The sequence below is a fragment of the Gopherus evgoodei genome, chromosome 3, assembly GCF_007399415.2.
Source record: "Gopherus evgoodei ecotype Sinaloan lineage chromosome 3, rGopEvg1_v1.p, whole genome shotgun sequence".
In the NCBI taxonomy this organism is placed as follows: Eukaryota; Metazoa; Chordata; order Testudines; family Testudinidae; genus Gopherus; species Gopherus evgoodei.
In genome coordinates, this window is record NC_044324.1 from 130,104,261 (window position 1) to 130,127,797 (window position 23,537).

Below are 23,537 nucleotides of genomic sequence, written 5' to 3' on the forward strand. Positions count from 1 at the left end.
TAACGTTATGAAAGCAGTCAAGACAACTCTCTAGCAGTGCGCTAATAAAGGCCTGATGAAGACTAAAAATGCCTGTTAGTACAACATAAGAAATGTTGCCTCCACGTATGTGCTTGCATATGCTTGTGCTGAGATCAGGGAGAAAGTAAGAGAAGTACTAGCAGTTTGTTGGGGACGCCGGTGCCCCAATAATGGCAAGGTTCGTTGTCTGACCGCGAGACTGACAGGCAACACCAGCAAAGTCTGAACAAAAGCTCTTTATTGAAGAGTGCACACGACAACGAAGAGCAAGCTTGTCTTCCAAAAGGAACCAGCTTGCTTCTTTACAACTAGCATATAATTTTTGTAGACAGTTCCGTCGCGTCACAAATTATTCATTTAGCAGTCCAATTCCCTTTTACTAATTACTAAAACCCAAACCTTTATTATGTTTAAAACTAATTGATTAAGATAAATAATACTGCCTAAACAATTACTACAAACAAAAATGATATAATTTATATGAGTCAGAAAGAAACAGAGAACAGAAACAGAGAGTTTTGCCATTGTTCCTAACACAGTACATCTGGTATCATGCCAGGAATGCTGTTCCTTTTATCTTATGGATGCCTAACTCTGTGAGAGACAGGCAGCTCCCGGGCATTTTCCACTTATGAATTACCCAGAAGCCTCTGTTAGCCTGACTTTATTCAGGTTGGCATAACTGGTTTTGTCTGCAATATCTTTATTCAGGCCTAACAAGTTCATGATGGAGGTTTAGAACAATAATAATGCAGCTACGTCCAGAGTTGCAAAGTAGCATGCAGAGTATTGACAGCTGAGGAAGATGTGGGGGATGATGTTACTGCTGTGTCTGTTATGTGCTGATGAGGGATGTCATCAAGTTTGCAAAAGAAATGTCTTGTACACCACAGTCATACTGGTTAATGCACGATAATGGTGAGATGCAGGATCATTTTTTTTTTGGAAGCCCTATTAATTTAGGGTCCAACTTGCTTTTGGGAAGTAAGCAGTTTCAGTGCCTAAGGGGATTACGTGGTCCTTTATAATGGTCAAGTTGGCTGAGTAAACTCAGGGGCGGCTTCAGGCCCCAGCATGTCAAGCGCATGCTTGGGGCGGCATGCCGCAGGGGGGCACTCCGCCGGTCGCCGGGAGGGCGGCAGGCGGCTCTGCTTGGGGCGGCGAAATGTCTAGAGCTGCCCCTGAGTAAACTCTTACTGCCAGCCTAACAAGGACTGCCAGCAAGTCACAGTGCTTAGTGACAGGTGGGAAACAACATTTGTGGAGAGGAAGCACATAAGGAATAGGGAACAGCATCTTTTGGCTCCTTCTTTAGCCATGGCTTGAAGGTGTTGGGGACTGGTCAGTGTTTCTTCCAAGGATAGGGAGTAACTAATGCCTGTGGTGGGAAAGTGCAAGGAAAGAGGACACAGTCATTAGCTGTATTTACATGCGTGTATAGTGCCTAGCACAATGGGCCTTCAACTGTATTTGGGTCCTCTGTGCATTATCCTAATACAAAGATTAAATAACAATAGCAACAGGCCAAGTAAATGGGGGGTGGAACCAGAAAGATGGGGCAGAGTTCAGTTGGGAAACAGAATGTGATTGGTGATTAGAGGGGGGACAGGAGGCGTGTCTGCGTGGGAAGATGCCATCCAGGCTCAGGAAGATAGAAGACTTTTATTGTTATACAGGTTACCAATCAGGAGAGGTAATTGTCTTCTCCCCCCAGCACCCACCTCAGCACATACGGCGGCTCACGCCCACACGCCACGGGACAGCAGCACGGCATGCTGGGAGTTGTAGTCCTTCTGCCTGCCCCGTCCCCTCTTCCCTCCCCGTGTCAGGCGGCGCGGAGGGGAGGGGGCGGGACTACAGCTCCCAGCGGACCGGGGCCCTTCCCTTCAGCGCCGGCCGGGTATTGGCGGCGGGCTCCTTCCTCTCTCGTGTTTCCGCGGCTGATTGGGCCCTGCGGCTGGCAGAGGGGGCGGCTGCCGCCTGGGGCTGGCTGGAGACGCTGCCGGGCATCGGTGTTACGAAGCGCGCCGGGGGCCACAGAGGGAGCCGGCCGGACCTGCGGGCTTAGGCAGGGAGCGCAGGGCCCCATCCCGGGGGTGCAGCCGGGGCCTGGCGAGGAGCGAGCAGCTGGGCGAACCCTGCCCCGGCTCGAGGGCAGCAGCGGGGGCCGGGCTCCCTCCCTCCGCCCTAGGGGGCGTGAGCGGCTGGGGAGGGGTTTGGTGCCCCCTGGGCACCGGCAGCCGTCGTGACCCCGCGCCGAAGATGAAGAGGTGGCTGCTGCCGCTGCTGGGTCTGGCTGCCGGGGCCAAGCCCGGCTAAGGGCAGAGCCGGGGGAAGGGAGCGGAGCGGTCCCCGCGCTGCGCCGTGCGCAGGGCTCCTCTCACCTGGGCTCGGCAACGAGCCGCGGCAGCTGCGGCGCGGTGTGAGCCCGAGCCCGTCCCTGTGCGCGGAGGTGTCAGGATGCGGGGTGGGACCCGGCAGCCCCTGTGCCCCGCTGCGGGAAGCAGCCCGTGTCCCCACAGCGTCTGACTGAGCCGTTTCTGACTCAGAGCCGGTGTCGGGGAAGGGAGACTCCGTGTGGAGAAGACGATGGGGCGGAAGAGTCCTGGGCGGAGAGACACATGCTATACGCAGTGAGTCCTCTTTTGGGGGGTGGCAGAAAACCAGCTGCCACGCCGGATCGAGCCCGAGGAACGGCATGAGGAAACGGTGCTTACCTGTTGTCTAGAATAACTTGGGTCTGAAAACCGCCACCCACACACCTCCAGACGCTGACACCGCCCACTGTCCAAAACCAGGGGTGAAGAGGAGGAGGAGAAATTTCTCTTTTTATGCGTGTATGAAAAGGATGAGGACTGGCTCCAACGGTGTCCATTTCTGCCAAGGACAGGCACTGACTCTGCTTCCTCTCTGCTCGAACATTTTTTAGCTTTATGGAGGGAGGGGAATAGAAAATAATAAACATTCACTTCCTCAGATCTACTATAAAAATTCACCTCCCCAGACGAACAAGAAGAAACAGCAGCAAAGCAGCCACTTTGCATTGAATCAGGCGGAAGAAATCCCTCTACAGTGTGTTTCTCCAAAGCTGGAGTTGCAGCTGGGTTTGTGTGTGCTTGCCTTGTGTGCTGTCTCTTTGAGGAAGTGAGGAGGATTTTCTCTCACGAATATACATTTTTCTTTTTGTGGTAAAACCTGCTGCCTGAAGGAATATAACGCCTCTCTCTGAATGGGAGAGACTTAACCGGAGAACCTGTTTTTACCCAAAATGTTGATTCCCAGAGAAATCTGAGGGTGTGCTCCTTTGAGGAAAGAACAACCACTCCATTAAAGATGAACACTTCTTAAGTTTTGTGGACAAGCAGTCTATTTTATAATTTTTTCTGGTTCCTGTTTTATCCTGTGATAAATTGCTCTTATAACCATAAAAGACTATTTTAAATCAGTTTGTAATTTTGGTGGGGAAGAAGGAATACCTCCCAAGCATTTCTAGTATGACAGCTTTGGTTTCTCAAGAGTTAATCAGGGCTTGTATGATACGTTTACTACTATTCTGGTAACAAACTTGCCTTTTAAAAAAAAAATTGGGGCTAGTGGGGAGAATTCTTGTCAGAAGAATATTTTTGTTTTGGGGGTGTTTCCCTCAGTACACTCCCTTGATGACTCCTGGAGGTGGTAGTGGGGCCCATGAAAGACTGTGAATACAGTCAGATCAGCACACACAGCTCCTTATCTCCCATGGAGTCTCCCCATAAGAAAAAGAAAGCAGCTCCCAAGAGAAAATGGGAGGTTTTCCCTGGAAGAAACAAATTCTTTTGCAACGGAAGGATCATGATGGCCCGGCAAACTGGAGTCTTCTACCTGACTCTGGTTCTCATCTTGGTCACCAGTGGACTCTTCTTTGCATTTGAGTAAGTGATGTTAAAGCCTTTGTTCCCTCCTACCCTCTTACTGCATGTATTAAATGAAAACTAGATACAGTACAGCTGAATTCATCCAGGTGTCATTGAGGACATTTGAATGAATTGAGATGATATAGGTTTGTGTAATTGATAAAAAATTCAATGTGATAGACATCAAGGACACAACCTTGTTTTTGTTAAAGAACGTTCTGGGTAACTGGGGTTAGATAATCAATGTTGTACTGTAGTTGCTTTCATAATGGAATTATTCTGGTTTTTCTGTATATGGTAATCATGCATAATAGCAGGAGTTAGGATGTGGAGGAGCTGATGTAGATGCTTGTCTGTTAATTTCTCAAGAATCAGAATTGACATGCAAAAATGCCATCCACCTTCTCAGAGTTGAGCACAGAAGGATAACATTCCTTTCACTGGACTATTTAGGATTACGTTTTTTTTAACTCTTATGAAGTTAGCTGTAATTGTTAGACTATCTGTCCCCTGTGTTTAAAAGGTCTAAATGATGTTTGTGCATGTAGAGCCACCTATGTTTCAGTGACAATTTTTCAAATGTTGTTCAGCATTCTATCAACATCTAGCTGGGTACAGTTTCTTCTTCTGTGTCAGTGTAATTCACATAAGTTTTTAGAGCCTAATTCTCCATTGCAATGATGTAATGTGTATGCTATATGCAGGGCAACGTGCAAAATATCAAATCGGAAGGTACTAAATTTTCTACTGTTTGCAGTGGTGAAATTGACTGTGCAAGATGCAGGACAGTGGAGAATTGCACACTTGGGCCTGGTCTACACACAGTTTTTATACCAATTTTATTATTTCAATTAGGGATGTGATTCTTTTTTTACTGGAATAATTAAATCAGTGTAGCCCCCTTAAAGTGAACACAGTTATATCAATCTAACTTATTTTTCTACATTTCTAGGAATAAGCTACATCCATTATAAGTTATACTGATTTAATTACGCACCTGGGAGTTGTGCTGCTTAGTTGTACTAGTTTCAAACCAATATTGGTGCAAAAACTGTGTGTAGATGAATTTTTAGTCTGTGGTAACAAATCTCTTCCAGAAATGGGCACTTCTAGCTCCATAAGAACTATTTCTTTCTATGTAAACTTAGCTGTTATTTCTAAAAATCATAGTCTAAAGCTTGTAAAGTGGTCCAGTCACATGGTGCATATTGATGCTTACCGTCTTCAGGAAGCTAAGTAGCTGCATTAATAGTCTCTGAATTGGACCAGCTAAATGCAGAAATCCTACTTTGTTGGTAGCATTTAGGAAGATAAGTTCAGCAGGTAATCAGAACTCTGAAAGTTTTTGTTTATTTTTAAATGTCACCTGGAATATATTGAAGATACTGCTTTCCAGAGGGAACTGCTTACTGTAAATCTTATTGTAGACTCTGTGACACTTGTTGAACCTCTGTGCCTAGTTGAGCTAACATGGGCAATGATGGTAATCTGTCCACCAATGATAGTTATTACGTATGTTTCCTCTTCCAATTTTAAGCAGATATTATGAATGTCTCCTTTCAGTGCATTTGATTAGTAACTGACTTTGTTGAAGATGTCAGTGGATATATCTGGATTGCCAGGGAAAAAAAGCCTTGGCAGTGAGTCCTGGAGCCTGAGTCAACTGAGGTGGGCTAACAGGGCTTGTACCACAGGGCTAAGAATAGACATTCCTGGTTGGGCTGCAGCCCAGGCTTTGCTCTCTGGTGAGGGTGGAGAGACCCAGAGCCCGAGCTCCAGCTTGAGTGAGAATGTCTGTGCTGATGTTTTTAGCCCTCTAATGTGAGTGTGGTAGTTGACCAGAGCTCTGAGGCTTGCTGTTGTGTGGTGTCTTTTTTGGCAGTCTAGATGTCCCTAATTAGGCCCACATGGGCAGATTCTTGAGTCTTGGTGGTGGCTCACTGAGTATGTCTATAATGCATTGTGAACCTGGGTCAATGGGACTCGGCTTGTGGACTCCTTTTTTTCTAAGCCCGTGCTTGGGTTATCCACATTGTATTGTAAACTTGGGCTCGCTGTTGCTGGTCCTGGGTCTCTCAGCCATGCTAATATGTCCATACTCAGACCTTTTAGACTCAGGTCCATGGCTTGAGCTGGGTTTACCCATTCTCCTACCAGGGTCCTAGGACTGGGTCCTGAGCACTTGATGACCTGAGTCAGGCTGATTTATGTGTGGATGGAAGGGAGCACATAGGCTCAAACCTGAGTAAGAGCCTGGAGCTTCGTGTGAAGTGTAGACATACTCACTGACTTCAGTAGGACTTGCATGCACATACTGGTCCCACAAAAAGCAGCTTGGAAGTTCAGGGTCCAAGTTGTTACATTTTAAATTGAAATACTTTAAAGTAAATTATAGATAATGGCTTGACAGGGGAAGTTGTAACTTTCACTTAAAACAATTTGACCCTCCAAAGAAATATTTTGAGTTGAGATATTCTGCGTGATTGCACAATTAAAAACTGTTAAGGTAGGACTAGCTGCTAGCTTTTCATTGCCATCTTGAATTGATATTAGAAATCCAGTAAAGTTATTTAAATTGTATCTCTGAGCCCAGGTGTTATGTGAGTGTTACTGAAAGTAAGCTGCACTGAAGATTAAATTTAAAATTATCTGAACTTCATCTAGTTATTTAAGTGCTAATGCTACTGGAAATGTTGAAACTAGAAAATAACTTCATTACTTTTGTGGCTGCATAATATATCTGTGTGTACATACTGTTTCTGAGTAATTCTTGCACTCTTTTCCCCTTCAAATTGAATGCTTAACAAATTGTGAACAAAATGTAGTTAAATGAATTTAAGAAACTACTTGTTTCAAGAGGAGAGCTCCAAAAATGTTCTCCTTAATAGATGTTACTGTTGTGTGATGGATTTTGTTCTTATGCAGAAAAATGCATGCAGTGGAATTGTTATTCTCCATCTGAAGCATCATTTAATATCAGCTTGTGTAGCTAATTGCTTGGTATATTTGTGGGATATTTGGGCTATACAAGGAAGCAGATATTTTAGAAAGTGATTCCCTATTGGAAAAGTGATGTTTTGGAATAGTTTCTAAATTGAGTGTCATTTTTTCTCGCTTGGACTTGCTGCAAGTGATTATCCTTTCCTTTTAAGAAATACTTGTTGCTTATATGTTACTTGAGAAAAGCATTAATTGGTAAGAGCACAAACTAAAAATAACTTTAGCCAAATCAGTTTCCCAAAGACACTAATAATTTTAGAGTGTATACACAAACAGGTTATGCCAATGGAAATATAGCAGTTTAGGATCAGGATTTATTTTATCTCTTCTGTGTGCATGTATCCTATTAGTGTTAAGAGGAATTGTATACAGAGTTGGATACATGCATCTGAACAAAGTTTAGGAAGGGAACTATTACTTACTAGTCATTTGCCCTTGCATCCTGTTTTCATCTCTTATTCGCCTCCATCTCTGTTTTGCTCCAGTGACGTCTCTTCTTTCCCTCATTTCACTTTCCTCTCTTCAATAGGCCCAAATGTGCGCACACAAAAATTGTAAACGGATTTAGTTTTTAAGCAACTAAAATACTTACAGAAAACCACAAACTAAAAAACCTCAAGGAGCGCACATAACAAACTGAAGTAGACATGTGGTGGTCTTCTTGTAATCTGCCTTTTTCCTGCCCCTCTGTTTGGATAGAACATGATACTGTGTGCAACCTTGGGTCCCAATCCTGGAAGTGGTTTTATGCAGATAGATCTTTGTGTCCATGCAAATTCTTATTGTTTTCTGGAGAGTCATGCAGGTTGAAGGATTTGAGGCTCCTAAATTACTTTTGAAAGTGAGACTTAGGAGCTTAATGACAGGTTTCAGAATAGCAGCCGTGTTAGTCTGTTTCCGCAAAAAGAAGAGAAAGGAGGTCAAGTCTTGTAGGCCTTGCATCACTGAGAAAAGCAGTGCCTAACTACCTTTACAGATCTGTGCCTTTGTCTTTTTATTGGTGTTTTGGCACACTTCTAGTATTGATTTAAAAAAATCTGGAATTTATATCAGAGAGGTGCACTGAAAAATTCATAAAAATTAAAGTTTAATTGATCTAGATAGCAATAATGTTAGCTTCAAATCACAAATTGACTGTAAAACTACCTCTATTATACATAGGTTTATTTAATTGAAGATGAAAAACACTTCAAGGGTTAGAATAACCGTGAATGATTACTTTATTGGAAGGTATCAGAGGGATAGCTGTGTTAGTCTGGATCTGTAAAAGCAGCAAAGAGTTCTGTGGCACCTTATAGACCAATGGTCCCCAACCTTTTTCATCTGGCAGGCGCCAGACGAAGGACCGTGGCAGCGGTTGAGCATCCGCCGAAATTTGGCAGCATTTCGGCTGTGACGCCTGTGGATGATGCCGCTTGTCGGCGGCAAGCGGTGTCATCCAGAGGCGTCGCTGCTGAAATGCCGCTGAATTTCGGCAGATGCTCAGCCAATGGCCAGGACGCGGGTGCATTTGGAGGCACCGCATTGGGGGACCCCTGTTATAGACTAACAAACGTATTGGGTATGAGCTCATAGACTAACAAATGTATTGGAGCATGAGCTTTTGTGGGTGAGTGTTCACCCACGCAAGCTCATGCTCCAATATGTTCATAAGGTGCCACAGAACTCTTTGCTGCTTTTATTGGAAGGGTATCATAGTGTACAGGCTACTTTGACCTATTGCGGCAGCAATGTGCATTCTCTCCTTTTCTGGAATTTAAATAACTGCTTCTTGTCTTCTCCTAATACATGATCTAAAGATTTTAAAGTGACAGTATGGTCAAAAATCAAGTGTTAGGAAAAAGATGTCAAATGTTTGTAGGAGCAGTCAAATAAGTGTTTAAAACATATTTTTATCCCTCTATGGAATACGCCAACAACCTGATGTGACTAATATAATATTACAATATGATTCTTTCAGTGATACATTTCATGGGTCTGAACTGTAAACTGGAACTGCCACTGACGGAAATACGAAGAATTATTTTTAAATAACATGACACAATCAGATGTCCCTTCCCCCATCCCATAGGAGTAATGGTGCAGCAGTAATATTATCAGTTACATCAATCTTAGTATTAATAACTGTGTGGAAATCACTAAATCACATCTTATTCAGCAGCAAATGTTACCTGTGCTGAGTTTAACTGTTAAGACTGGTAATAGCATGCTGCATATAGCACTTCTCATCCTAAAAGTACCAACAGGTATTTTAGAGTAAGCATTAGGATACACAAATTGAAGAAATTATTTCACTGACCCATGTGAAATGTAATAGCTGCTTGTAGGGATAATTATGAATGTAAAAGAATTAGCTTAGGATAACAATATATTTGTTTTATAGCTTGTGGCTAGTAAGGAAAAGGCCCCAATCAGCAAATAAAATAAGGTAGTGAGAATAATAATTAGTATTACTTATTATTTGTAGTGTGGGGAAGGATGGTTCAAAAAGTAACTAATAAAATGAAGTGCTGGTAGTAAAAAGAGAAAGAAACTGGCTTAAAAGGAACAAGCACAATCCTTCCCACTGTTGTGCTGGTAAGCAAGGCGAGGTGAGGAGGTAGAGAGGAAAGGCCTTGGGAAGGAAGGAGATTGTGAATCTTATTTGGATTAAGATTGGAAATAAGGGTGAATTTTCTCCAAATCGGTTTTTAGCTAAAGTCAGTAATTGGTAGTTTGTTAAAGGATATAAAAAAATCACTTGTTTGTTAAAAGATATAAAAAAGTAAACTCTTCAAACATTCATTGCTAATACCTGCCTGACCACCTTGGAGCCAACCAATATGGTTCTAAGCACCCCTGGATTTAGCCTGTTCGTATGTATCTTGATCATATGTTTATAAATGTTTTGTTACTGTTGGATGTAGTAAATTGCTAAATATTTAGGCATTTTTAGAGCAAATGTATAAATTCCAAAGGCCAAATGGTTTTAATAAAGGAATTAATAGTTAAATTAATGTCATGGAAATACCCTGTGTAAATAATAATTCCAGCACTGCATTAATAATGCATAGCAACATAATCAAATGCTGTGATGGTACTGGAGAGGCGCTCAGAACTCCTTGTTAAAATTCTTCCATCAAATTGAAGGTAGAGTAAAAGTAATATCCCTGCCTGTGATGGAATTCATTTTTCTACATTCTGCTTAAAGCATCCATGTTGGAGAGAACTTATCCCTGGGATTTATTTAAAAAACAAAACCTTTCTGAACTACACTTTCTGTACTTAGACTATGCAACACACATTAGATATTTTCCTTGTGGATGATACCCATCTACTGACATACACAACGTCTTCATCTTCTTTACCATCCCCACTTCAAATTATCCAAGTTGAAAAATGGTAACTATCAATGAGTTCTGTATATTTTTGAGGCAGTAAGTGTACTCAATGTAAGTTTTCTTTTCGGGGGACTTTTCTCTTTCCTTGATTATGAGAGAGTGGATAAATGAATACATTTCTTAGCTTCATTGCTGAAAGCATGCATCCTAGATATCATGGGCTAAATGGAACTTTTTTTGTTCTAGCCCCTTCTTTAAAATATAGACAGCACTTTGCTGTCTAGATGTACGCTCATAAGCTTTTGGATCATTCCTTGGGTGCATTATAAGATATAAGGCCAAATATCTTACTTTACCCTAAAATTTCACAAGTAGCCTAGTCATGCACTCTGGCATGGAATTTGTGACTTGAACATGAACAATTACTTTGTCAATGTCACTTTTTAAGAAACAAGGTGAATGTTGGTGATTATTCAGTACATACATGGGAAATATTTCCTAATAGAAAGATAAGAGGAAAAGAAGATTGCCTGGACTTCTGGGTTTCATCTTCCTCCTGTTTTCCCCAGAATCATGTTTGCTTTTAACTCCATTTCTATAAAATTGGGAATATTGAACAGTTCTCATTGTAATGTTTGTTAAAATGGGCTACATTTATATGGTAGTCCCCAAATTAGTGTAAAAGAGTAAATAGGTTGTTAGTTGGAGGGGTGCAAATTTAAATCATCCTCCTAGTTTTAGCCTCTGTTCCTGTTTCCCTCCTATAACTGCATTTGTGTTTTTCAGCCTCCTCCTCTCCCCAACTTTAATATAATGGATATAAAGCTATTTTTTAAATATTCTTTAGGGGAAAAAATCCTAGCTCTGTGTTGCTGGGAGTTGATGCATGGGTGTGACAACATCAGATACTATGGTGATGGGCACCTATTTAAGAACCTTGAGAGAGAAATCAGTTTGGCCTTGGGCAACTTGTGTAGAAAAATCTTCGGAGTAAAATGTGAAAATGTACTTGGTAGTCTCTCTTGCTTAGAGCCATCTCTCTCTTTTTCAGGTCTTTGTTCTATGTCTGTCCATTTTAACTGGAATCTAGATGTCTTCTGTCATGAAAAATGTCTCCTTTCTGGTGAAGAGACTGAATTATTCTGACCAAATGTTTGTCTGAAATAGATCTGGGGTCTCCAGTTAGCTGAGTTTTCTCTGCTGCATAAGTAACCATTGGCACTTCCACGTGGATGCTAGAGAGAGAGAGATGTACAACATCAGTGTTTTGGATCACTCTTCTGGTTTCAGGGAATAAATGAAACTTCTTATTGCTGAAATACACACACACAGACTTGGTAATTTGTGTGGTGATGTGTTTTGTGCATAATTTTAATTTTGTTCATATTAAGTCCCAGACAATAGAATCTCAGTGTGGAATCATTGGTTCTCTAAAACTATATGCAGCGTTCAAAATGTCTACTATAGTTTAGTAACTCACTTTTCTAATAAAAATTCTAAAAGTTATGGGTCTCTGAGTCTATGTACAAACATTAACTACCTCAGCTGCTCACAATTGTAAGCTTTATTCCCAATACTAAATTTGAAGGAATGGATACTCAGTAAGGCATCAGCATGACTGGAAAACATGGGAATTGCCATACTGGGTCAGACCTGAGTCCATCTAGTCCAGTATCCCAGTGTTGGCCACTATCAGAAACACATGCTTCAGGGGAAAGAGTAAGAAACCTGCAGTAGGCAGATGAGAGAGAATGTCTCCCACATCAGGTCCCATCCTGATCTCTGGTAATTTAGAGATTGTCTTGACCCCTGAAGCATGAGATTTAATATCCCTTGCAAAAATTTTATGACAATAACTCTGGATAGTCTTTATCGGTAGTGGTTTTGTGCACCTTCAAAGAAATACAGAGACGATAATCATAAAGTTTTGGATTTGAAGTGTCTGCCTGGTGAAATGGTATTCTTAATTCACCAGTCAAAGATTTGAGGTTTTCATTCTTCATATAAATTGCTTCTTTATTATTAAGCATGCTTGGGATTTTTTCTGCTTCAAATAACTCCTCTATATTTGTTTTAAATCTCCTTCGCTATGAAAGGAGAAGGAAATTAGTTTACATAGGACCTAGACAAAAACGCTGCTTTGTACTCTCTATAACAACCTTATTCCTGAGTTGTGCTGATGTAGTTTTAAAGAAGTGAATTTCTAGCTCTACGGAAACAGAGGAAAGAAGTTGGGCACTTCAGACAGCAGTCTGCCCTAAAAAAAATAAATAAATAAAAGTTCTCTAGTAGTTTAGGCCTTGGATTATGTATTTATAAAACAAAATAAAAATGTGCAAAACATAATACTAATGTTTGGAAACTTCCCATGAAAAGTTATTGTTTAGATTTGAATACTTGCAATCCAAACATTGAAACTGGAACTATTGTATGAGCAACAAAAATGAAACTGAAAACCTATTGCATTTGTCCAAAGCTGCATGACATGCAGAGCAGTGATAGAAAAATGCATTAGATTATTTTTAAAGGGTAATAACCTAAGGTTGTTTTAGTGTAACAGATATGGAAGTGTTTGATTTTTTTTTTAATCTGATAACTTACTTTAAAGAAACACTATTAATTGGCAGCTATAGAAATACTTATAATTTTTCTGAGTTGCAGCCAGACAATAAAAAGATGCTTGTGCACGCATACAGTGCACAATGCTCTGTCACTGAAGTTGGGGCAAAAGTCCTATTGACACTCGTGGGAGCAGGATGAGACTCATAATTAACCATAACAAAAGTTTCAGCACACTTTTTTTTTTCATTTTGCACCAACGCTGTTTGCCTTCAAAGTAATTGCGCAGCTTTTTAGACCAAACTCTTTTTCAAGGCAAAGTTGTGGGAGGAAGCTAAAATCTGACTTTGTAACTTAAGCTGGTTGCATTTTTTTAACTTGTGTATAGGTTACTGCCTCTCTAATTTAGCCTTTGGCCTGATTCTAAAAAGTTTTGAACCACCTGAAACGCCCAATGGTGGTATGTGGGTACTAGGTAGGGTGACCAGATGTCCCGATTTTATGGGGACAGTCCTGATATTCAGGGCGTTGTCTTATATAGGCACCTATTACCCTGCAGCCCCTGTCCTGATTTTTCACACTTGCTGTCTAGTTACCCTAGTACTAGGCCTTTCTCAAAATCAGCCCCATAGCTTTGGGAAACTATGGAATTACAGTACTTACTGAATTATTTTCTGACATTTTAATTATGAGATTGGTTTGCTGAAATATAACAGTGATTTAGCTTCTATGTCCCTGCTTCTTCTCTTTTTGATTAGTGACTGTAATGTTGATGCACGTTATTGTGTCACAGTAGCTAATGAGATCTTGCATAATGAGCTTAACTAATGAGATCAGATGCTTTTTTATTTTACTTTCCCCCCAATTTAAATCTCACATTGTACTAAGTGCTGTTAGTATATTTACTGTATGCAGTCATTCTTCTTTCTTAATTTTAAAAAAGAAGTTTGATGCAAAGTACAACTCTAATGCAACACTGAGAATTTAAACTCAGAAAAGTTTAGCCATAGAAAAGTTGATTTTCACAACAGCTGCAACTTGTGAATTGTGTGGTTTAAATTCTTAAGCAAAATATTGCGTTAGTGTATTTTTTGTAATGAATTTAAAACATGGTAGATGAGCTAATTCTTTTAACCATTCAAGAGTGGGGAACACATCTACTTGGAGCTACACTACCATTTTATCAAGTTAGTCAGTTGAAAAATTGTTTACTGCTGTTTAGGAATTTTGAATACACATTAAACATCATGGTCTTCTTGATCAATAGTCCAGTCTTCTTTCAAGCAAACAAAATGATTCCATTGTTTACATTTTATTTAAGCAACGAATACAGTTCAGGTAAATGTGTTTTTAAAAAATGAAGAAAGATAGGTACAAAAGGCAGAGATAACTTATGAAGTGTGAATTGCTAAGAAGGATTGCTAAATAGACTCATAGACTTTAAGGTCAGAAGGGACCATTAAATATGTGAGTTGGTGATTGATTTGTTTTCTAACATTCATGTGCTGACATGGCAGTATATTCAGGGAAGAAAAGATTATCGAAGGCAGGTCTCCATTTAGGAATTGTTACTGGCATAGCCATGTTGATTAAGTGGTGTGAATTTTTTTTTAACTGCATAGCTATGCCTGCACAAGCCCTACAGTAGACGGAGCTAAACTAGTAAAGAAGTGTTCAAATATGGAATGAGAAATTAGAATAAAAATTTTCTAATGTGAAATTATTTCGTAGATTTAAAAGCACTTGAAGAGAAGAGGGAATGAGAATGACAGTGACTTCACCATACGTTTTAGCATCGCTGCTACAGCTCTGTAATAAACCAGAGGTAGAGTGTTTGCTTTGTGTTGGTTTCTGAAGACAGCAGAAGGATTGTGAATTTGCACTGCAGTGATGGAGAATAACTTATGGCTGTAAGGCTAAGCAAACTTTGGGTGTGGAACCAGTGAAAGTAAACTTTTTATCATTACTTTATCAAGACCAGTACATAAAATATCTGTTGTATGAAAGCATACAATGTAAAATGTTGGAATAGACTGTGTAAAGTGTATATCCATTCCCAGTTGACCGCAGTGAATTTTAACATTTTCCCGCCCCCTCTGAAGTCAATGAAAGCTATTGTCTACACTCAGCTGACATTTCTTTAAAAATGTATTCCATTTCTAGTGTCACGCTAGTTACACGTAATGACAGGAGAGTGTTTATTTGGCCACTTCCAGCTGAAGAATGAACCCTGTAGTGCTGCATTTTGCCTGACTGGAAGTGATTATTCTAGAATGAAGTCTTTATTGTAGGATAGTTTCTACATGCCGAGTTATTCTGCTACAACTATGTGGGTCAATTTCCCCTGCACCCAGCCCTTTTTAAATAAAATAATTTTTTTTTTTTAGCCTCTCCTTCCCCCTCATTCTTTCTCTTACTGCCTTTCTCATGCTCTTTCCTTCTTATAGGTCAGCAGGGCTGTGGTCTCTATAATGTTTTGAAAGTGTTTAAATTTTGGTATTTTTCTACTGCTATCATGTACATTTTTTACTTCATCTAAAATCAGGCAGAGGGAATGTAGGGCCTGATCTACACTGTGTTTAAACCGAATTTAGCAGCTTTAAACCACATAACCCTGCACCCGTCCACATAACAAAGCCCTTTATATTGATATAAAGGGCTCTTAAAACCGATTTCTGTACTACTCCCCGAGGAGGGGAATAGCACTGAAATTGGTATTGCTGTGTCAGATTAGGGTTAGTGAGGTCGCAATTTGATGGTATTGGCCTCCGGGCAGTATCCCACAGTGCACCATTGTGACTGCTCTGGAAAGCAATCTGAACTCGGATGCACTGGCCAGGTAGACAGGAAAAGCCCCACGAATCTTTGAATTTCATTTCCTGTTTGCCCAACATGGAGCTCTGATGAGCACAGGTGGTGATGCAGTCCCAAATCCAAAAAGAGCTCCAGTGTGGACAGTACGGGAGATACTGGATCTGATCGCTATGTGGGGAGACAAATCTGTTCTATCAGAGCTCCGTTCCAGAAGACAAAATTCAAAAGCATTTGAAAAAATCTCCAGGCTGTGATGCAGAGTCCACAGTAGGGACTCGGCACAGTGCTGCTTGACAAGCATAACGGAAAGCCAAAGAATCAAAAGGATGCTCATGGAGGGAGGAAGGGGGTACTGAGGACTCCAGCTATCCCAGAGTCCCCGCAGTTTCCGAAAATCATTTGCATTCTTGCCTGAGCTCCCAATGCCTAAAGGGTCAAAAACATTGTCCCGGGTGGTTCAGGGTATGTCTCGTCAATTTACCCCCTTCCCCTTCCCCCCTCCCATGACAGAAAAGGGGAAAAAAATCGTTTCTTGCCTTTTTTCAATGTCTTCCTATGTCTACTGCATGCTGCTGGTAGACTGGGTGCTGCAGCGCTGAACAGCAGCATCCCCTCCCCTTCCTTTCTTGATGGCAGACGGTGCAAAATGGTGGAAAACTGTCCTCATCATCCTGTGAGTGCTTCTGGCTGGCCTTGGTGAGGTCAGCCAGGGGCGCCTGGGCAACAATGGGAATGACTCTTGATCATTCCCGTCAGATGGTGCAAAAGGATGGAAAACCGTCCTCATCATAGCAACTGGGGGCTGAGCTCCATCAGCCCCCCCCATGCCTGGACTATCATAGCAGCAGGAGGCTGCCTCCCTCTCATTTCATCTCACTAAAAAGTCAGTGTTTCTTATTCCTTCATCACACAAATGGGGGGAACACTGACACGGTAGCCCAGGAGGGTTGGGGAAGGAGGGAAGCAACGGGTGGAGTTGTTGCAGGGGCACCCCCTAGAATGGCATCATCATTTCTGTGGGATCTCTGTGGCTCTGACCCAGAGCGGCTGTGCTCTCTGGTTCTCTAGTACACTTGCCCCATATTCTAGGCAGGACTGACTCTATTTTTAAACAAAACATAAAGAAGGGGAAGACCTGGGGAGTCATTCCCATTTTTGTCCATGCGCCCCCGGCCCACCTCAGCGAGGCCAGCCAGGAGCACCCATGACAACAGCAGACGGTACAAAAGGACTGATAACAGTCTTCGCCAATTTCCAATTGCAAAAAGTGCAAAATGACTGATAACCGTCATCACCAATTTCCAGTTGCAGACGGTGCTATAGCTGGTAACTGTCTCTTTAACCTTGCAAAGGCAAATGAATGCTTCTGTGTAGCACTGCAGTACGCGTCTGTCAGCGGCATCCAGTACACATACATTGACAGTGACAAAAGGCTAAACGGGCTGCATGGTTGCCATGCTATGGCGTCTGCCAGGGAAATCCAGGGGAAAAGGGCGCAAAATGATTGTCTGCCATTGCTTTCATGGAGGAAGGATTGAGTGATGACATTTACCCAGTATCACCCGCGACACTGTTTTTGCATTGGGATCTGAACCCAGAATTCCAATGGGCGGGGGAGACTGCGGGAACTATGGGATAGCTACAGAATAGCTACTCACAGTGCAACGCTCCAGAAATCAACGCTAGCCTCGGACCATGGACGCACACCGCCGAATTAATGTGCTTAGTGTGGCCGCGTGCACTCGACTTTATACAGTCTGTTTTACAAAACCGGTTTATGTACAATCAGAATAATCCCATAGTGTAGACGTACCCTCTGACTCCTGGTTGAGTTTTCAGGGTCAGGCATTTGGCTGTGAATGGGAAAACCAGAAAATAAAGACTGACCTTAAAATAGCAACTGACACACTTTGATCCCTGAATGTAAAACTATTATGGGCTAGCTTCCAGCTTTATTGAAAAGTAAACACACCCTTCCCAACACATGCGCTTTTCTATTCAAACATGACTGAAAAGTTTTAACCAATAGTTAAAGTTGCTAAGAAGTAGCCCAAAGATGTATTTATACATCATGTGTAAATAACCTTATTTTTACCATGAACAGACTTAAAGCATATTTTCTAGAGACTTTTCTTTAACGATTGTTGTAATACTTAATTTTTCTTGATTGTTAGTGTCATGAGGAAATAATACTCTTGTTATTTTTGAGAGGGGATCATGAGTTTACTACTTTCTAAGTCTTATGCATAGTAGATTAATTCAAGCAACATCTACTGATCAGATATTTGACAGTTGAAATAGTCCTAGGCTTCTAAAAAGAGCTTTAACACAAATATTTAATTAATTCTAATATGGCACAAAGGTCACATTTAATGGGCATAGAAATTTGTTACTGGAGTTGATCCTTTCAGATTAGTGTTGAGGCATGTTAGCTGGACAATGTGGGCAAGCGTGCAGTGAGGCTGCCTATATGGTTAATATTCTGTGGGATGAAAAAGATGATTTCAATTTTGTGTTCAGAAGCTGTCAGTCTCTCACCTTCTTACAGGTATTAGCTTAATTGGTCTCTTTAAAATGGTATCTAAATTAAAAAATTATTAACGGAGCACTTTACTGTAGCCATTGAAAAAATTGACTCTGTTAAATAAAGGGGAGCGATGAATGTAGCAAGCAAGACTTCCCTCTCACAGGTCTTTAAATAATGAAAGGTTGAAATACTGTGGAAGATAATTCATAGTTTTTTCCCTTTTTGTACTATTTAAACAGACACTGCCAGGTTAAATTTAATCCCAAATTTAGGTTGTTTAAATACCAATCTTTTACAAAGTTAAGATCAATAGAATGTGTTTGCTACCCAGACCTTGTAGCACTGTCTTAGAGCATGAGAATTTTGAAAGCGAATTTGACATCTGTTTTCATTGTCCAAGCTATGTGGTCAGATTATTAAAACTGACATAACTTTAAAAAGTAATGCAGTGTTTGTAACCTAGTGAACAGGCTGCTATCGTTTGACCTTTCCTACTTTTGAATGCTTCACTTTGCAACTTTCATGTTCTTTTAGTACGGATTTTTGTAAATAGTTATCTTGACTGCTTCTAATTCATCCCACCCTACATATATTCAGACTCCACCGAACAGAAGACGGTATGGATAGCTGGAAGAGATGGGGGAGCTTGAGGTAACTAGTGATAGGAGACACAGTAGTCTTCAAGTGCTTGCTCATGTGAATGATGTTCGCTATAGTAGATATGTGCACGCCCTGTACACAGTTGCTGGAGACTTTTCCCTCAGTGGTATTCGTAGGATCAGCTCTACTGTCCTTTGGAGCCACGTGCATATGCTCCAGTATAAGTGGCACTGCCGGCCCAGCATCCTCTCAGTTCCTTCTTACCACCTATAACGGTTGCTGGAATGATCCTTCCTGCTGTGGCAAGGTTTCTTTCCCAGTGGCTGTACTTTCTCTGTTTCTGCATGATCGGAACAGGTTCGACTTTCTCTGTTGATATTCTGTATAGTTATTATAGTAGTGTTTAATAGTTGTCCCTGTTGAAGGACTATGCACTGGTCCCTGGCTTCAAGCCATGTGCCTCTTGCAGCAAGTTAGTGACCCGCACACTAGCTGTCTATAATATCTGTGAAAATACTCATTGATGGCTATCATCTGATTGGCATGTGATAAATTTGTCATCTCTCTATCTGGAGTAAAGGGACTGCAGTTTCTGAATTCTAGTCGTGCTTTCGAAATGTGGTGTTACAGCACAATCCATGGTGTGAATCAAGGACCAAAACTGAAAACTTCTTCCCTTCACCAGAAATCTTTTTGAAGTGCAGTATATTGAAGTAAATGGTTATGAGAAATACAGATGTACACTTCATTTTTATGAAGATTTATTTTAAAGGTTATGTTTGATTGCCATTTATTACTCCAGCCACTGCCAAGACTTTTCAGTGTGTTAAGAAGATAATAGGGCAGTAGGGGGTCTTTTTTGACGAATACTGTAATCACTTCTATTCAGCGTGTGTGTGAATAATTCAGCAAGCTTAGGTACTTTTTTTGTAGAACTCAAAAGGCGGCACAGCCCAGTTTTGGTGTTCTGACTATCCTTGTTAAAAGTTCAGTAACATTGCAAATCTGTTCTTTGGTGAAACTGCTTGTAAGAAGCAGCTTGATGTATTTGTGGTTTGCCTTCCTTAAGTATTGCTTTTTGTAATTTTCTTTAGTATGCTATATTGTGGATGTCTGCTAATTTCTTGTGATTTAGTGGGAGAATTTTTTAATGACAAAGATCAGAATTTGTCTGGTAGCACCTTTTTAAGTTACTGATCAAAATAATTCATTTAAATGAATGTTTGTTCCAGTTTTTATCATTTCATGAAATTAACAGACTTTAACATTTTAAGCACGTGCTCTATGAACTTTAATGAAGATGTTAGAACCCAGATGGTCTACCCAAAAGGGATTCAGTCCCACCTGATCATATAGAGAGGCAAAATAAAAGATTTCATTCTGTAAAAAATCATCTCAATCACAGCTGAAATTAAAACTGCAGAGAGTGACCAAGTGAGTTCTTGTAGCTCAGAGAAGCCATGACTACATGGAGAGATTAACTGGAATAGCTCCCCAGGTGGACACTATATTCTGGAATAAAATTCACTTTTATTTATGTAATATCTAATTACTCTGCTTTGTGAGGGTGTTTTTGGTTTCTCCCCCCCTCCCCCTTCTGTGGTAGTTCTCCTTAGGAGCTTTTGACTAGCCATGAATCCAAGGAATTGTTTGATCTTAACAGTAAGACTAAAGCTTTACATAAGACAAGGATTTTTAAAACAACAAAACGTCTGCACATGTCTCTCTTTGGTGGTAGTCCTGTCTGTCTCCAGACACCCCAGTCTTTGGAATCTGGGTTCATCTTAGGTCTCTTTCTGTCCCCAGACTTTACTTTGCCCTCTGAGTTTACTGGCCTCCTACTATAAATTCTTCAAACATCTACTTTCAATTTACATTCTTCTTATGGAACAAAGGCTAATCTAGAATCAGCAACATTAAATTGTCATTACCTGTACACATGGTATATTTCTAAGGATATTACTGCTTTGCCAGACTCAGAATGACAGTTGGGAAAAAAATACCCATGCTCCACTTCGGGCATGAGTAATTGCCTTAAAGAGAAACTTGTTGGAGACAAGTGGACTTCTCTTCAATTGGCTTAATCTTTTCAGACTTCTATGATTCTTAAATATTTTGTTAAAATTTCCCTTTGAAAGCCTCCAGAGCTGTGGGCAGTGCTTACTTGCATTTATTTGGAATAACCATATTGTTATACATAATAATGTTGAGATTGAAAAGTCAACACTGAGAAGTTAGAACATGCTAGAATTAAGGTTGTCTGTGTAATTTTAATTTGGCCTCCTTGTGCACGTATATTGTGATGTGGAGTATTCTGTCTTTTCCCATAGGAGCTCAGCCTCCATTCAGTGCACAGGACTGACTGCTCTGGGAAGGAATCAAGGCTGTGTAGTGAAGGGGCTGTTCTCTGTAGGATACCTGCCTCACTTACAATATCTACTGCACAGTTCTACAAATTGAATGCGGTGAGGGAATTTCAAGCTTCTAATGCTGTCCCCTCCTGCTTTCTTCTTCTAAAGTAAGAGAATTCAGCAGTATACTCCTCTGAGGTTTTTTCTCTATCTCAGCTAGGGTGTGATATTTAGAACCTAGCTTCTCATTAGTAAAGCTATTTAAAATTGTAGGGAGGACTGCAGTTTTCTATGTGAAGAATATTTTGCTTTGCCTTCATTTAGCTCTACAAGGGAATCAGGTGGCTAGGAGGGTGATTTTCTTTTTGTTTTTGTAAGAATGAAGCACTCTTCTTGTAAAATTGGTGCTTTCACTGAGTCTCGGGTACTTCAGTCACTAAGGTGTGTTTCTCCTGCTTTCATGCCCTTTGTCAGATACTTCGAGGGGGGGTGGAGGTTATATGTAGTCTGGAGCAGTGGTTCTCAGCCTGCTGATTGCATGTGGCCCAGTCAGCACACAGCTGTGGCTCATATGACATCCTCAGGGCCATACGGCTAGTGTGTATATACATTGTGGGGAAGTGGCTCACATGACACAGAGAGAGCTGCGTATGCAGCCCACAACGTTGAGAACTGCTGGTCTGGTCTGAGAGTACTTAATCCTTGCAAAGAACTGTGAGTAAGCGCTGCAACTAAAGAGAAGAAACCAAGAAAGATGGCTAAGGACGAGGATGACCAGCAGTATTATCTAAGGAGTAGAGTGCTAGCCTTTGACTCAGGAAATCTGGTTTCCATTCCAAGCCTTGTGACTTCCACAAGTTACTTCACCTCTGTGTCCATTTCCTCTCCCACTTTGTGTTTTATCTGTTTAGACTGTAAACTTTTTGAGGGCAGGACTACTGTCTTGGTACTGTTTTTATAGCCCTGATCTCATCTGGGGCCTCTAGAGGCTACCATAATACAAATAATGAGGAAAAACCCTATTGCCACACTTGCTTTAAAGCTATCCTAAAAATTACCAAACCGATTTCCATTCCGTCTAACCTGAATTCTCCTGCCGTCACTTCAGTTGTAAAATGTTATAACCATTTCTGGAGAATGGCAGGAGCGGGAGAGCTACAGAAGATGGGAAGACTATGTGAAGAATTACAGTTGGAGATTGGAGTTTTTTGGTTTTGTTTTTCAGTTCTTTAAAAACAGTCAACAATTTAACATATTTTAAACTGATTTGCAGGTGCTTAGTAATGCCATTAAAAGTATTTGGGAGTTCATCCCTAATCTAATGTATTTAGCACTAAAAATCGGACGTATGATATAGTACCATGTACAGGTTTTTACTATATTTAAACACTATTACCAGTTTAATGCTGTGATCCTTAGAGTGAGAGTGACTGATGGAAAACCTCAAATTAAGACTAGGTTTTTTTTTAATGAGTTAGAAGTATGTTTCTTAAATGCAGGTGAATGAAAGCATATCTAACAGATTGACAGTATAGTGTGGAATTAATTTAAAGAGTAGACTGTATTGGGGTGGAGATAACCAAGGCAGAAAATAGGTGTTGGCACATCTTTTCAATTTCAGGAGTATTTTGGAGCTAAATACTACAGGTTTGGAGAATCATTTTAAGTTCTATTTGGAGCAACTTGATGACAAATGTAGTAAAAAATTTTAGGCTCTTCTAAGAGAACTCTAATTGCCATATAGTTTTAATGTACTACTGAGTTTTTTGTATTCGGCATACAGCCATAGCTTGATTTATTTATTTTTTCTTCAGGGATTATACTTGATGTTTTGCTTGAATTTTAATATTCTGCAGTAAGATTGTTCATTCAGTACTTTGAGCATCCTTGACAAACTTTTAAAAATTCACTAATAAGCAGACCTGTCAGGTACCCCAAAATCATATGGCTTAACAACTTTAATTTATTATATTTACTGCCCAACACAATCTCTTTGGGAATCCCACACCACCACTACTCCTCATTCTGTAAAAAACCCTCCCCAAAGAGTAAGAGAGAAAGGTGTACATTGCAGTTCATTGATGCAGTTTAGTGATAGAGAAATATATTCCATACTCATAAATATTAGGGTACAACTGTTCTTGCCAGTCTGCCACACTGATAGTTTTACAAAAAAAAAGAAAGCAAATGTAAAACTCAGGGTACTTTATAAAAGGATTTCTTATTCAGGTTGCTTGAATCGAAGATATCTAATAAAGTCATGATTACATTTAATTTATTTACCTTATGCCTATTCCCAGAGCATTATATTGACTTTTTTCCCCCTGGAAGCTAGAGTATCTGATGTTCACTTCCATCTGTAATGCCATGACTCTTCCCACATGAGGAGCTATGTAATACCTTAATCTTCTGCGAAGTCAGGAGAAGTTGTTCATGGACTTTAATAAATAGC

At 40.6% G+C, this 23,537-nt stretch overlaps 1 protein-coding gene across 1 annotated transcript in view; it reads left to right on the forward strand.

Annotated features, from left to right (window-relative positions):
• Positions 1–1,885: 1,885 nt before the first annotated feature.
• Positions 1,886–23,537, forward strand: part of ZDHHC14 (zinc finger DHHC-type containing 14) — a 164,167-nt gene continuing 142,515 nt past the window's right edge. The window contains 2 exon segments of the mRNA XM_030556649.1: positions 1,886–3,701; positions 3,703–3,932. Coding sequence (XP_030412509.1) covers positions 3,681–3,701; positions 3,703–3,932 — 251 coding nt within the window. The 5' untranslated portion in view covers positions 1,886–3,680.